Source organism: Larus michahellis, chromosome 7 (genome assembly GCF_964199755.1).
Source record: "Larus michahellis chromosome 7, bLarMic1.1, whole genome shotgun sequence".
NCBI classification, from domain to species: Eukaryota; Metazoa; Chordata; class Aves; order Charadriiformes; family Laridae; genus Larus; species Larus michahellis.
Window position 1 is genome coordinate 13083105 of NC_133902.1, and position 15737 is coordinate 13098841.

At 56.9% G+C, this 15737-nt stretch overlaps 3 protein-coding genes across 3 annotated transcripts in view; 1 reads left to right on the forward strand and 2 right to left on the reverse strand.

Moving 5' to 3' along the window:
* On the reverse strand, nucleotides 1-8681 carry BUD23 (BUD23 rRNA methyltransferase and ribosome maturation factor). The gene is made up of 12 exons (XM_074593709.1): nucleotides 5498-8681; nucleotides 5377-5414; nucleotides 4869-4964; nucleotides 4560-4642; nucleotides 4366-4462; nucleotides 3442-3538; nucleotides 3039-3089; nucleotides 2367-2452; nucleotides 2085-2130; nucleotides 1727-1788; nucleotides 539-628; nucleotides 1-386 (listed from the first exon to the last, which is right to left on the reverse strand). Exons 1-12 carry the CDS (start codon nucleotides 6203-6205, stop codon nucleotides 332-334), a joined length of 1509 nt encoding a protein of 502 aa, XP_074449810.1. The 5' UTR covers nucleotides 6206-8681; the 3' UTR covers nucleotides 1-331.
* The window catches only part of LOC141746034 (fibrinogen-like protein 1-like protein), a 27532-nt gene continuing 18530 nt past the window's right edge, over nucleotides 6736-15737 (forward strand). Inside the window, exon 1 of the mRNA XM_074593712.1 lies at nucleotides 6736-6835. Coding sequence (XP_074449813.1) covers nucleotides 6739-6835 — 97 coding nt within the window. The 5' untranslated portion in view covers nucleotides 6736-6738. The remainder of the gene's footprint in view (nucleotides 6836-15737) is intronic.
* VPS37D (VPS37D subunit of ESCRT-I) overlaps nucleotides 13832-15737 on the reverse strand; it is a 2902-nt gene continuing 996 nt past the window's right edge. Inside the window, exons 2-4 of the mRNA XM_074593710.1 lie at nucleotides 15353-15524; nucleotides 14916-14998; nucleotides 13832-14733 (exon numbers count right to left, since the gene is read on the reverse strand). Coding sequence (XP_074449811.1) covers nucleotides 14245-14733; nucleotides 14916-14998; nucleotides 15353-15524 — 744 coding nt within the window. The 3' untranslated portion in view covers nucleotides 13832-14244. The remainder of the gene's footprint in view (nucleotides 14734-14915; nucleotides 14999-15352; nucleotides 15525-15737) is intronic.

Sequence of the window (15737 nt, forward strand, 5' to 3'; positions counted from 1 at the left end):
ACTCGTTAACTGTTTAGTGAGGAGGCGGGATATAATGTTCTGGCTCACCTGGAGCTCCAGATGGCTCACTGCACTCTCAGGAAGATAAGCAATGGCATTGCAGGCACCAAGTGGCCAGAGCACTCTCTGCCACTCTGCCTCCTCCAGGAAAACCAGGCTGAAAGCTTTGCAGTTGGCTGTTGGGCAGCACTTAAGCCAGTTTACACCTTCCAGAGCCACAATGACCTGTCCCAGCAAGTCCCAAGCCTGGTGTGCCCATCTGTGCCATCCACAGGAGGCTCGCTGGAGGGACCAACACGCCATCTTCCATGCCAGCAGTGTCCAGAGCAATTCAGAAGCGAGGGCGGCGCTTTCGACCCGTGTATTTTGTGTCTGCTCGCACTTCCCTGTGGAGAAAAGCAGAGAGCAACTAAGCATAATCCACAGGGTCATTCTGGGAGGGGAAGGGAAGCGTGTTTGTGGCAGGAGTTTGAACGGGTGACAGCAGGCCTGACCAGCACAGTCAGGCTCAGCTGAGGCAGGACCTGGCTGAACTTACTTGCCCTGTCGTCGTCTACGCTCCTTCTTCTCAAGGATCCAGTCCCGGCTTTTCTTCACAGACTTGCCCTTGGCGTTTCTGAACCGTGTCCTACAGAGAAAGCCGAGAGCATCTGCAGAGGAACTGAGGCGCAGTGGTAGTTTTCCGCCCTGGAAGACTGCCACCCAGAACTGGGCATGCCTTCTGCCTCGTAGAACTACTGAGTACCCCTCCCATCACCCCTGGTGAAAGAGGCTCAGCCAGCACTGAGGCAGGTGGCCAAACAGGCCAACTGCAAACACACTGGGGGAGGCTGCTTCCAGCCCCAGCTCTGAGCCAAGGGACACCCACCCTCCGTGGGCTGCAGGCCTGCGCTCCCCTGTGCCGTATCTGCCACACCAGCAGCACGCTGGGCTCTGGGATCTCGGGGGAATAGGGGCTTAAAGCAAAACCACCTTCCCTTTGTCTGTGCTACTCCAAACAAAGCAGACAAAGCCTCTGGGTTCCCAACAAGTTGCCAGTTCTGCTATTGCCCTCTAAGACCAGGTAACCCCTGGACTAAGTAAGCAGAGAAGAGCAGTGTAAGAGGCAGGAAAACATGGCAGCCACAATCTCCTGACAGCCACGACGACTTCCCTCTGGTTTTTGTTCTCTGTCTCTCCCAACGGCTGCAAGAGGGGCTCCTCCCTGCACCACTACCATGGGAGGAGACCTGGCCAGCAGGTCACAGCTAAAGCAGAGCTAAGCAAAGAATCTGACAGCAGAAGAAAGGGAACTGCAGGCTTCAGGCACAGCAGCCTGTCTCCCTGCCTAAAAAAAGCCATGCTTGGTATCACCAGCACTGTAAACATTCCCCCTCCCATCACCACTGGCCTACACTACAGCGCGGAGCTGGAGAGCCAAGTGCCAGACAGAAAGCGCACCTCAAACTGAACGCTCAGCTGCAGCTCTAGGGTAAGCATCAACAAGAGCCCCATGACGACAGGAAAGCCCTCCAAACCAAACTAACCCATTCCATTCCTTGTGTCTGGGGCCCTTTGATAAGATAAATCAAGTGCCCATGGGTGCTGCCGAAGGTCCTCCCAGTCCATTCCCTTCAGTCACTTCTCACATGGCAGCGCTGTGGTCCTCAGTCAGCAAAACCCAGCCCTTATACCCCCCACACTACTTGCTTGAGGAGAACTTGCAGCTTCACCCCCTACACAATACCTCTCATTGGTAAACTTGGCCTGGTGTATCTCTTCTCCATCAGCACACTCAGTACCAAGGCCCTGAAAAGCAAAATTGGGAAGTTTAGCTCTGCTCTGGAGCAGACAGAGCTAACAGTCATGCCATCTAAATTAAGGGGAACACAGGGCTCTGCAAGGGGAAGGACTGGAGCAGGGAAAAAGTGGTTTTCCAGGTTATGGCAAAGAAACCAGATCCTGGGGAGAGCAGGGGTTGGTGAGACTGACAGCAAAGTCACATCTGCACGCGCAGAGCTGCTTGGCTCCCACTCTCGCCCACAGGTCTTCCACATCACCCAGCAGCCAGGAAGGAAACTCTGCTGCCTTGCAGAGCTCCTCACCTTCGGTAACGTGCCAGATGCCCCAACAAAGAGACAAAGGAAGAACCTGAAAGAACAAAAATAAGGAGCATGAAGCTTGGATTCAGCATGTGATTCCCAGTCCCCAAGCAAGACTGAGATTGTTTATAACAGAGTCAGATCTAAGCTGAAATCTCTGTCCAGGACCGTATCACAGGAGACAGAATAGCTCAGGGAAAAAAAAAAAAAAAAAAAAAAAAAAAAAAAAATCACTGCTAAACCCAGGCCTCACCCCAAACACACACACAGAGGCACAGGACTCACTTCTTGGCTTTGGCGCTGTTGGGGTAATCTACCACCATTCCCCCGGTAAAGCCAGCTCTCATAGCTTGGGCCGTGATGAGCTCCAGCTGAAAAAAGAAGCACATGCAAAAGTTATTTTTAGCAGTCACCCACCAGCAATGCCCAAGAGACTTTTGGGCTTGACCACAGCTAACTGTGCATGCCAAAGATGGGTCATTCCTGCTCCTGTAAAAGTCTGCCCCAAGCTCCCAGTTCTGCAGTACCATCCGGACACCAGTCTGCTGCCTTTACTTGGTTCTCCCTGCTCCTCGGTCTTGCCTGGGTTAATTGGCACAGCAGATGCTCTAGGAGAGGGATACTGGGCTGAATTTTCCAGCCCTGGGGAGTTACAGTGCAGTGCTGATGACTACAGGCCAGTCTTCAAACCCAGTCATGCAGGGGAAAATCCAGGACAGCAAGTTCAGATTGTGTCCTGCCAATCTCTCTGATTTAAAGACTCAGCCCATGACAATGACAATCTGTGTAGCAACAGAAATTGCAGAGGGCATTCTCCTTGTAGGCTTTTTTGGGGCTCTTGAAGAGCTTGAAGATGACGGGAAGGACAGAGACACAGACCCGATGCGGAGAAACACAATGCATTCAGAGCACCAAACAGCACATGAGTTCTCTTCCACACTGACTTATGTCCTGTACCTGTTCTGAGTTCTCAGGATACAGCTGCAGGACGGCTCGGGATCCTCGGGCCTACAGGAAATAAAGTTGGTCACAAACCTGCCTCAGTGCAGGCAACCCAATTCCTAGCCCAGACACTAGTGCCCACCTCCCCAAAGCCTCCTGGAGAACTCTCCTGGGAGAGCTGCTCTGACTGCAGAGCCAGCTCCTCCACAGCACAGCAAGGCATGGGGGTAACTGCAGGGATCAGAGAAGCATGAGACACTATGCAGGCCGGCAAGGAGATAGGAAATGGGTGCTCCTACCAGTTCTCCATTTCAGAGCAGCATTTACTTAAAATACTTGCCCTAAAATATCTTGCTATAATGTGCCCGCAAGGATGTAAAAGTAGGCAGAGGCCGGACTGGGAGAGCATGACACTTACCAAGGCAGTATAAAGAGTTGAGAAGAATCGATAAAGGCGTTTTGGAGGGCTGTGTGATTTCTTATCAGCATTACAAAGCCACTGCACTGCAGAAATACTGAGAAAGAAAACAAGACCCCCGAGACACTGAGCCATCAACTGTTTCACAGAGCCTGTCACCTCCCTTTGAACTTACTTCCAGCAATAAGCATGTGCTAGGCTTCAGGGAAACAATTTCATTTTCTCTGTGTATCTTTACCTTCTGCTTTGCGAGTTACACGAACCCCTCTGGAGACTCATTAGGTCAAAACCCAACAAGGTGCAGTAGTTATTCAAGCACTAAAGAATCACCCAAGCATGCCCTTTAGGCCAGGTGTTCAAATAATTCAAGCACTTAGCTGTGACCCTGGCATGGCCATGCAGGTTTTGCCAATGAGCAATCCCAAACAGAGCACTTGGATTAGCAACAGACACACCCTGCTCTTTCCCAGCACCTTTCTGAGGTATCCTCTAAGCAGAAAAGGGTTTCTGTCCCCTTCACCTACCCTTTCATCCCAAAACTAACCATCAGACCTTTGATGCATGGACTGACCTTGCAGCTGAGCAATGGTACAGATATACTTTCTGTTTTCCTCCTTGGAGCAGGTCTTAACCCTCCTGATGATATCACCAATTTTATTTTATTTACTTCAACAAACTTCCCAGCTCACCAGCACAAAAGAAGACAAGCATCGCTTGGGAAACAGCTGTCGGAAGCTGCTTCTACCATCCAGAATCTCAGCAGCTTGTCCCAGAGAGGTGGAGTCAAGTTGCATGGAGCAAAGAGAGTGACTGTTAAGGACAGTCACGCTCATCTGTTATGCGCCATACGTGGACCATGTGTACTGTACAGACAATGCAGTTATGTCAAGTATCAAGAGAGCTCGCTTATATACACAAACTCACCTGATACAGCCATCAAACATGCCAGGCCTGAAGGGAATGCCATGACCCACATCTGCAAGGAGAAGGTCTCCTTCCACCTCCCGCTCTACGGCCACATCTGCACAGAACAGAGCACAGCTCAGCCAACCAGCTCACACCTCTGGAGACCACCTCTGAGGTGGGGTGAGGGTGGCAGGGGAGGAGGGCCTGCTCACCCAGCATGGCAGGGCTGATGTCCATGCCAATCCAGTAGTGACCCTCATCGGAGATGTAATCCCCACTCAGCCCAGAGCCACAGCTGAACGGAGGAAGTGGGGAAAGCACTGAAATCATGGGTCTGAGGGTAACCCCAGCCAGCTGCAACGCTACAGAAAGCCTGTCCCTCTTTTTATGCCCGCAACAGAGAGACAGACATGGGGCATGGATGCCCCTCGCCCCTGTGTGCCCGTCTGGCCCCAGCACCGCAGCCCGCTGAAGCCCCAGATGCCCTATGTGCCACCATGGAGGGCAGAGCCCCCACTCACCCCACGTCCAGGAGGAGGCACGGCCGGTCCTCGGGCAGTCCCAGCAGCTCCACAGCCCGCTCCGACATCTGCGACTGGATCTCCACCACCCGGGAGCTGCAGGGCACAGCCAGGGAATGGGCAACCCCGCGGCGCAACACCCCCGCCACTGTCTCACGGGAAGATTTCACCAACCCCCCACCCCAGCGGCCTGCTGCCACACGGCCGTGTCGTCCCCCTCAGGCCTGACGGCAGAACTCCACCCCCACCCCCCCCTCCACACACAAACCCTCCCCCCCCACAGCCCCCCTACCCCCCCATACCCCTCCCTATCCCCACACCCCCACACACACACATCCCACAGCCCCCCCCACCCCCCCGATACATACCCCCCCATCCCACACACAGCCCCCCCCCCACCAACCCCCCACCACCTCCTCCCCATACGCCGCCCTCCCCCGGCTTCTCACAGCAGAAGCCCTCCCCGCTCGCGCGGCTCGGCATCCCCAGACCGATCACTCAGCCATACTTCTGCGTGTATTTCCGCGCCTCGAACTCATTGTAGAACTGCAACGAGAGAAAGCGGGAGGCGGTAAGGCCCAGGACCCCCGGCCCGGCCTTCCCCCCCCTCCCGCCGGCCGGCTGCTCACCAGCTCGGGCGGCCCCCGGTGCTCGGGCCGGCGCCCGCTGCCCGCCATGCCTCCGCCTGACGTCACTGCCCCGCGCCGCGCTGAGGACCCCGTCGCGTCCAAGATGGCGGCGGGCGGGCGCTGAGGCGGCGCGGCTCGATGGAGCCGGCAGCGCTTGGCCGCCTGCGGCGCCTCCTGCCCGCCGACCCGCGGGCCACGCGTCTCGGTCGTGCCCTGCCGCCGTCCCGCGGCGGGCAGACGGGTGGCGGCGGAGCCCCGCGGCCCCGCCGCGACCTTTACGAGGTGCTGGGGGTCCCGGCCACGGCGACGGCGGCGCAGATCAAGACGGCGTACTACGAGCAGTCGTTCCGCTACCACCCTGACCGCAACGCCGGCAGCGCCGCCGCCGCCGCCCGTTTCACCGCCGTCAGCGAGGCCTACCGGGTGCTGGGCAGCGCCGCCCTGCGCCGCAAGTACGATCGCGGCCTCCTCAGCCCCGAGGACGTGCGCGCCGCACCCAAGCCCTCGGGCCGCCCGCCTGCCCCAGCCCCGCCGCCGCCCCGGGCCCCCGCCGCCGCCCGCCGTGGGCCCGTCCCGCCGCCCTTCGACTTCGACGCCTTCTACCGGGCGCACTACGGGGAGCAGCTGGAGCGGGAGCAGTTGTTGCGGGCGCGGCGGGAGCAGCTGCGCCTCCGCCGGGAGGAGGCCAAGGCCCAGGGACGTTTTCATCTCCTCTCCAACCTCTCAGTCGGGCTCATCTTCTTCCTGGGTTTCGCTCTTCTCTACGGCCTCAAGTGACAGCGGGCCTGGGCGGCCACTGGTCACCCACCCAGCTCCAGTGCTGTGGCGGGACGGAGTGTCACCAGCAGGCACAGCAGCTAGCTGGGGGGTGTCCCCTGCACCCACACAGTTGGCAGGCACCGTGTGCAGGGTCCGCTTCTCAGGCTGTGACATTTCCCCTCTGCCGGTGTGACTTTCAGACACAGTACGTGACCAGTAGGCCCACACACGGGCTCTGCTCCTCAGGCTGAGACATGTCCCTTCTGCCAGTGTGACCTTCAGAGATGGTGCACAACCAGCAGGCTCCGTGTGTGGGCTCTGCTCCATGGGCTGTGACCTGACCACTCTGCCGGCATGACCTTCAGACACGGAATGCAACTGGCAGGCACAGTATGTGGCTGTGACGTGACCTCTGCAAGCGTGACGTGCAGACAGCGTGTGACCACTGGATTCCACATGTGGGCTCTGCTCCGCAGGCTGTGATGTGCCCCTGCCACCAGTGTGACCATGGTGTAGGGGCTAAACAGGTTGCGATGTGCCCCCTCTGCGGATGTGACCTGCAGACACAGTGCCTGACAGGTAAATGCAGTTCATGGACTCTGCTTTGTGGACTGTGACACGTCCCCTCCATTGGCGCTGCTCTTTGACCTTGGTGGGAACCATATGCCAATTCTAAGCCACAGCAGAGATTAAACGGCTGTCAGTGGTGTTTGTGTGCTGTGTGTGTTTGTGGGGGGTGCTCTCGCAGGTGCTGAGTTATGGCTCTCTGTGGTTTTCTGTTAATCTGAGGCCTGCCACCTCTGTGCTGTCACACCTGTGGTTACTACATCTTTGTGGAATTTTAGGAGTGTTGGTCTCCAAACTGCATCGTTGCCACTGTCTGTCCCTGTTCAGGGTTTGCCTCACTGTGTGGCAAGTACGAAAGTCAGCAGCCTGGAAGAATGAAACCTGGGCCCATGGCGGCTTGTGTCCTGGTCAGCGTGCGACATCGCCTGGAGGTGCTGCCCAAAACACTTCTGTGTTCAGAGCAGTCTGTCCTGTCTGGGGCTTGCCAGGAACTTTGCGCAAGACCATCCCGCAGAGGCCTTTGTGGCTGGGAGTGGTACACTTTTGAGCACTGAGTGGCATTACTTGTGTTTTACATGTATCTAAGCATCATTTGCACATAAGAGTATTTGCCTATTTAAGTACCGAAAAGTACTGAAGTGTTTTAAGAACTAAAAATTGTGTGTCTCAGAACTTCTGTCTTTCCTTGGGTGAAGATTTCACCTGCGCTATGCTGGTACTACATGGAGTTAGTGAAGCTTCATGGTGTTGAAATCTGAGTGTTCCAAAAACTTCATCTGCATTACTTTGCACTGGATTTGCTGGGCCTGGCTGGCAGCAGTCTGCGCGGGAGCCAAGCCCTTGCCTCGCACTGCAGTGACCCTCGGTTATGTTTTCTCCCAATGCAAAAATGTTAAAAGCAAATGCTCCGTGTTTTCCAGTTCCGGAGTTCTGTGATACTGAACTGACCCCAAGGCAGTAGCATGGCAGGGAGTGTAATGCCTGCTGGTACGGGGTGTATGCTGTACAGGAGAGCTTTCTGCCTTTTCTGCAAAGCATTGTACCGCTTCCAGCTGCAGACTCCAGAGACTGCTGTGTCTTTGGAGCAAACTCAGCTCAGAGGCAGAGGGAGCTTTCCAGGATCCTCTCTGGCTATCAGTCCACCCCTCTGGGATTATAGTGCTGAAGTGTCAGCACGTGAAGAGCAGGAGTCGGGCGTTGAAGGGCATTAGTTACACAGCGAAAGTCTCTGGAGTTGTGGCTCTGTGTCACGTGCTGATGCATTTTCATGCTATAAATCAAGTCACTTGAAAGACCAGAGGCGGCTTCTCTGGCAGAGCTTGACAGGAAGCATTCTCTTCCAGGATGGAAAAGCTAGGGATATCCACAGGAAGCAGTGGGTACTAGGGAGCACCTCGCCAGTTCCTGGTATTGTGGTTTGCAGGTTTTTAAGGCAGCCCTGCCAAACACAAGGTGTCCTCTGGATTGATCTTCCTTAAATCTATGTAGTGCTGAGGTCTGGGGCTGTGGGCTGTTCCCGCAGGCAGGCTCTGTACCCAGCCCTGAGCCAGCTTGCTAGTAGAGAGAGGGTCTGGTGCGGTGCGGTGTGGAGCAGGAGGAACAGGCTAGCTGGTGTGCTGTCTGCATCACTCTACCCCTTAATACTGGGATAGGGAAGAGCTGCTCTGGTAAGCTGGCTGGGCTGACTGTCTTGCTCTGTGGCTGGTGCTTGTGTCTGAAATTGGGCACCAGACACCAAAACTGAGCTAATTCATGTGCCTTTCAATGACTGGTTTGGGCAGTTCATATTACTGGTTCTTCCTCTTCTTCCTGAGGTCTCCGTGATGTATCTTGAACATTAAAGATATCCAGCCATAAACTGGTGACAAAATGACACGTTTCTTTTGGTGGGCTTGGGTGGTAAATATTCCTTGTATTTGTTGGAAAATCGAGGGTAGGGGACAGGCTGGTGTTTCACAGTAGATTGAGGAAGAGGGTGGGAAGGGACGTCCTGCTTCCCCGAGGCCATGCTGGGAAGGTTGGGCATGCTGCCTGCAGTCAGTGGGGTGTGGGTAGGATAGCTTCCCTGGGCCACCGGGGACTTCACTTCTGCCTGCTGGAGACCCGTTCTGTGCTGCCTGACACACAGGGGTTGCTGTGCGCTTGGGACGTCCCCTCCAAGCTTACTGCGCTCTCTGCACTCACACGCTGTAGGCAGCATTTAGTTTTGCTGCTGAGTTTGGTCAGAGCAGGGGAAGGATACCATGCAGTGTGTTGCTCTTTGGCATGGTACAACGTATACTTCTCGCCAGCATCACCTTTGCTCCTGCTCTTCAGGCCTGAATGCTCCTCTGTTCCAGGAAGGATTTCAGGAGCTCGGGCACACAGTGGCTGGAGCTAGTCCAAATGCACAGATTGACTGCCAGCTCCCAGCACGCCAGGCTTTGTCTTCTTGTGTCAGTGCTGTCATCACATTCTTGACTTTCCCCAGTGGTTTCGCTGATGGAGAGGTGCCAGGAGAAACTGCATTTCTTGGGGCTTTCCTTTAGCCAGGTGAGCACAGTCCTCGTGGGGTGCCTCTAGCACAACTGCTCAGGGAAATACAGCAGGGCCTAACCCTGACAGCAGTGGTGTGATGGCCGGGGCTTGTGTACAGCTTGTGAGCTGTACAAGTCCACCAGGATCAGAAGGTCATAGTGGAAAAGGAGAGGAAATGGGGCATAAGTGGGGCTGATAGGATGTGTGAGGCTTGCTGCACAGGAACCTACTCTGTATTTAAACCCCATGTTCTACCTCTCCTGTGGCAGTGGCTGAGCGGTACCCTTATTGAGAGGTGACTCAGTGGGATGCTGAGCAATCGGAGGGGGTTACAAAACTGTCTTCAGAGAGGGAGAAGTGCTGGTCAGATCAGTGAGAGCTGTGGGGAGTTTGCTTTCCCTCATGCTTGGTGCAAGAAGGCATAGCCTTGTGCACTGCCCCAGCACCTTTGGCAGCTGGATCGGAGCCCTGTAGCAGAGGCCACTGCCTGTGGCTTTGGCTGTCTTCTCATCTCAGGGACAGCAAGGACGGATCCTTGGGGGTACTAAGCAACAGAGGGTTGTTTCTGTGAGAGACAGAGCCCATCTTCCTGCAGCTGGGGGCAAGGCAGCCATCGGTAGGGGCCACAGCATCATCTCTGGGTGAAGGGAACAACTTTCAATCCCAGGTCTACTGCGGGCTTTGCCTCCTTCTGAGGATGTATCCAGTTACTGCAAAACACATCTCTAATGTACTGCAGTCACAGCTGTTACACAGCCCGCTCCTGGCCTGTGCCCTTAATGGTGGTGAGGATCAGCCCTGAGAAGCCGAGGGCAGCTTCGGCTGGTGAGAAGATCACCGTGAGTTGTCAGCATCCTGAGGCCTTTGCTGGGAGAAGTGTGATGTTCACAGTGGGGGTCTCCTCCTCCTTGCTCTGAAGTCCCCTGGGGCCACTTTTACACATTCTCTAGCACATCCTACCCATCTCTTCATTGCTCTGCAGCTCCACATTATGTCTACCTTTATAGTAAGTGATGTATGCATGCTGGATGCTGGTTCTTTCCTCTCTTACCCTGCAAGGGTTAGTTGCTGGTGGGGCCTCAGCTATCACCCTGTGCTGCTCTACCCTCACCTTCACCCTATGGTTTATTCTGTGTAACTTCTTGTTGCTCATTCCCACCCTTGAATTACTAACAGCAGACATCGCACCATGCCACAGTAAAAGGGAAGCAAAACTATGAGTAGTTAATGGCCACTTGGTAATTAGATGCTGTTACAAACTAAGTAAATTAAACAAAAGCTGCAGGCAAGCTGAGGCAATCCCGGATGAAGCCCGACAGCCCCAGTCCTGAGGCCTTGCAAGCTCAGTGCAGACCCCGTTCCCCAGCCCTTTCTCATGGGCTGATGTCCCCATAACCGCAGGCTTGGGATGCTGAGCTGCTCACCTTGACTGCTGGGTGGTGCAGCCTGTGGGCGTGGGGGGTCTCAGTGCCTCATTAGGGCCTCTTCCCTCCATCTGGAGAAGCTGGGGAGCTCTGTGGGAAGGAAGGGGCTACCCCTGGCTCCTGGTCTTTGGGGGAGCCAGCTGGGCTGGGGGCATGAGGGGCAGAGAAAGGAGCTGCAGGCTGGGTGAGCAGGGTCCTGAGCAGCACTGGAGCGGTAGCCATCATTCCCCTCTCCTGCAAGAGGGGCTGGCCCGGCAGGGATGAGGATGAAGGGACACCAGCCCCCACCTGCCCTGGGATGTGTGGGCACAGCTCTGCACCCCAGTCCTGCTGGTGCTGAGTCCACGGTGGCTCTGCCTCCCCAGGGAAGGGTCATGTGGTTGTCAGCACCTGTGGATGGGGGGGGCAGCTCTCACTCCCTTCAACAGCAACCCCTGCAGCAACAACTCTGTTAATAGAGTTAACTGTTAATATTTCCTTGATTAACAGCCCTGCTGCCTGTGCAGTGCACAGCAGGGGCCCAGCTGGGGCACCCTGGCACCATCCCTCGCTGGCTGGCGGGGTTTTGTATCCCCCGCTGAGCTGGGGCTGTGGCTCAAAGGGTCTCCTGGAGGCTGCCTGTGCTGGGGACACCCCTTCCTCTCCCAGGTGTCCTGTCACTCCTGGGATGGGGGCTGCTGCTTACCCAAGCCTGGCTTCTGAAAATCCAGACCTGAGGGAGCCAGGGAGGCCATCGAGCTGGTCGGGCCAGCTCCCTGCCTGCCCCTCCTGGGTTTGGCTGCACACCAGCTGGCAGAGAGGCTGAGCTGGCCCCAGGCTGCTGCCTGGCCCGGTGCAGAAATGAATGCAGGTGCCCATGGGGTGGACACACTTCCTCTGAGGTGAACCGGGTTACATTGCCCCCCTCAATGTGGCCCTTTGGGGCAGGCGGCACTTGGTGCAGGGAGGGAGAGACACTGTGCATGCAGGTAAGGAGGGACACAGAGGGATCATCTTGTGCTGCTGCCAGCTCCTGCCTGTTACCAATGTCCCTGTCTGGTGCCCGATGTGGGACTTCGTCCTCAACCCAGGCCTGCCTGTGGAAGGGGCTGGAGCTGCCAGTATGGTGAGGCACACTCTGGGAGTGAAAAGGCACACCCCGCAACGTTCCCCAGAGGTGCAGGGTGCACTATTGCAGAACATACACTCCCCACTGGGGCCACTGCAACTGGAGAGGTTCTGGCCACCCACCAGGGTCCTGTTCGCCAACTGGACAGGACCAGCCCCAGGGCTGGAGGAATCTCCCTAGGGAAGGGGCTCGCCTTGCTTGGCAGCTTCCCAGTGGTTAAAGGATCTTGGCTGAAGCGGGGTGGTGGCCAGCCCAGCGGGACCATGGGGCTGCCACGGCCTGCCCCCTGCTACCTGAGCCAGGCAGGTGTCCGGGGGTGCTGTAGGGCTTCTATAGACAGAAAGACATTGCCATCATGCCATCACCTTGAGATCGTTTCCTCCTGAGCCAAGAGCTAAGGTGGCCTTCCTCTCCCAGGCGGGCATCCAGATCCACAGGGAGAAGCCTTGTGCTTACCCACCACCACCCCTTGTGTGTGTGTGCTCAGAGCCCTCGTAGCTTGGCACACACACATCACATGGGCCTACGTCTCCACGCTGCACCCACAACTCTGGTCATCTCGCACAGCATCCAGTACGGCCCTTGGGGTAGCTGGGGGAACTGTACGGGGGATCGCAGGACACTGGGTAGGACGGGGCTGCCTGTGCATCCCAGCCCCCTCCAGACACAGCACAGATGATCCCACATGGACCAACTGGCTTCCGAAGTGCTCCTGCTTGCTCCCCATATTTCCCTGCTTAGGCTAGCCCCATGGGGCTGGTAGAGGAACCTAACCAAGCTCTTGTGCCGTCGTTGCCAGCCTACTACAGTCTTTCCTCCTGGAATATGGCAAGCCACAGAGCCTGACTGGCAATCAGGCATGTTCTGGCACCTTTCATTGGCAGGCTGAGCCCAGACTGAGCCTGATCAGACCCAGGAAAGTAGAATGTGCTCTGTGAAACCCTTTGGGGTTTCCAGTGACTACCATCTTCTTGCCTGCAGATAAAGCCATGGTGGCTGATTCCAAATTTATCCTAGTCCTAAACCTGTTTTAACTCATTGTACTGGATGAGTGGCCCCAGTCCCACAAGTGAGGGTTGGAGTTTGGGGTACCCTTAGTGTGGGGTACCCTCAGTGGCGTACCCTCAGTGGTGGAGGGGGTGATCAGACACTGCAAGCCAGTGGTCCATATTTTTGGGTGCTTTGTAGTCCGAGCCGGGGCCCCTTGCTGCTTTGGATGATTTCTAAGCAGTCTACCTAACAGTGCAACTGAGAAAGGAGAAAAAATGCCACCACCAGATGGGTCTGAAAGCATGACAGGAGTCTGAAACCAAATCAAAACCTAGAAATAGCACAAGAGACACCCCAGAGCAGGGAACAAGTACCTCAGGGTCTGCAGCTGGAGGAACTAGGGCCATATCCCCCAGCCTTGTCTCACCAGCCATTGTGTGAACTTAAGGAAAGCAAGAGAGGAGCACAGGATGAAACAGGGTGAGCTCAGGCCTCCTGCTGCCTTTTCCAGTGCTGGCTGAAGTTAGGGCTAGTGCGAGAGGGTGGATGGGGAATGGGTACTAAAAACACTGCAAGGCTGCACAGAGGCCGGTGAGACCTGCTGCTGCAGAGCCTTGAGTGAGCCTGGAGGGCTGTGGAGTACAACCCTTCATGGGGGCGAGGGCTTGGCTGCTGGCACGAGCTGTTTCTGGTTACCAGAAGTCTTCACTGTTGTGGGGCCAAACTGCTGGGAGATGGTCCCTGGCACCTGCCTGTGGGGAAACTCTCTCACTCTGGGCTCTCTGGCCCCCTTACGGGGGCTTCCATCTTCCCCAGGGTGTTGACAGGCTGAGACAAGTGTAGGTGCAATGCCTGGGGGCTCCCCAGGCTGGAGGACCCTCCTCGACTCACCTCCAAGCCTGGCAAGTGTTCCCCCAAACCACCTCCTCCCTGCCTGTCCCATCCTGTTCATAACCAGAGCCAAGGGGTAACACAGAGCATGGAAAAAAGCCTTTATTTTGAAAACAGCGTGGCACCCAGTGCTTCTGGGTCCTCTTCTCTGCTATCTCCCACCCAACTGAACCCACGGACATCCCGACAAAGCACCCACCCCCAACTCCTGTCACTGTCCCTCTTGCTGTGGATTCAGAGACCTCTTTCCCCAGCAGCTCCCCAAGCGCAGGACCCGCTGCCACAGCGGCCACCCCATCCCACCCCTGGCCAAGCACCTCTGCTCCCCTCTGAGCATGCACCCCTGTGCTGACCCAGTGGACACCACTGCCCCTCGGAGCTGAGCCTGCACCACGCACCCACCCACGCATGCTCCCGGGCCAGGGCATTCCTGCGCAGCCCCCCACAGAGGCACAGGGCCAGGAGTGGGGACATCCCTTGTCCCTGCCCTGCTACCAGTGCGGAGGCTCCTGCTTCTGGTGTCGCGGCCACTGCTGCCTGTGGAAGGGCTGAGGGCTGAGCAGGGGGATGTGTCCAATGAGGTGCAGGGGCGAGCCCGGGCTGGGCATTTTGGAGGAGGGAGATGCTGGCTGGTGTCCCAGGGCTGGGAGGTGGTGTCTGAGAGTTGCAGCCGGCATGGCAAAAGGCACAACGGCCTCCGAGGGGATGAGAAAGGCGGGCACAAAGCCGTAGGAGAGATTGAAAGCTTTGGGGACTACAACACTCCGCAATGGGGGAAGGTGGGCTTCTGCTCGGCTAGCTTGGGTGCCTGGGTGCCCCGTGGGGCCCACAAGGACCCTGCCCACCTGGCCCTTCTGCAGCAGCTCCTGCAGTTTCTCCAGCTGTGTCCGGCAGACATGGGAGCGTGTGCGGCTCTGGCAGAAGGATTCCAGAAAGGACTCAAGGGGCAGATCCTGGTCCAGGAACTGCTCTATCTGTGTCTGTGGGACAGGCAGTAGGACAGCATCAAGCCAAGAGAGCTGTGGGACCACGGAGGGAGCCCAGGTGGCTGAGTACCCCCCCGAGCCTCTTCTCCAGAGCCTGGCACGCCAGGAGGGCATGGAGAGGAGTCCAGGGCCCAGGTAAGGAAGGCTCGGCAGCACAGGGGTCTTGCCTGACTCACCTCCGACTCTGCCTCGGAGGCATCAAGCTTGGCTTGGAGATGGCCCAGGGCGCTCTGTGGACTCCACTTCTCCAGGTACGCATCTGTGTCAGGAGGGGATGGGGCTGCCAAAAAACCTCCCCCAAGATGCCCCCACTGCTGGGGCTGCAGTCTTTCCCATTCCCAACCATCATCTCCCCCCACCCTTGAACTGAAACCCCCAAACACATTGCTGGAGCCACCTGCACACTGAGGCCTGCATCCCACAACGGCATCAGTCCCAGCCAAGGGCTGGCTATGTGACAGGCAACATAACCCTCCAACTGCCCCTGATCATGGCTGGGCCATTTCCCTGGGGCAGATTCGAGGGTGTTGAGCCCACCCGGACTCTCATATTAATGCAAGTTGCTCTGGCCATACTGGGCTCTGCCTCATCCCATCGGCTGCGCCCCACTCACCCAGCCGCTGCTGCTTGTCCCAACATGCTTCTCGAATCTCCCGCAGCTCCTGGTACTTGATGGCTAGGGAAGCCTTCCCGTCCTCCAACCGCGGGCGCAAGGACAGGTTCACCCTGGCCAGGGTGCAGTTTGAAGCCAAACACATGTCCCGCTCCAGCTGCAGACTCTGAAACTGTGGGAATGGGAACCAAGCGGGGTGGGGTGCGTCAGCACTGGGATAAATAGTCAGAACCAGTCAGAGCAGGCAGCCTGCTGGGAGGGGGTCCATCTCCATCCACGGGTGAACTCTCTCCTCCAGCACTGTCCCCATCCCTCTGCTCTGCCTGGAAATGGGGTGCGTCCCAGCAGGGATGCAATGTCTGGACCTGGCTACCCATGGCACATG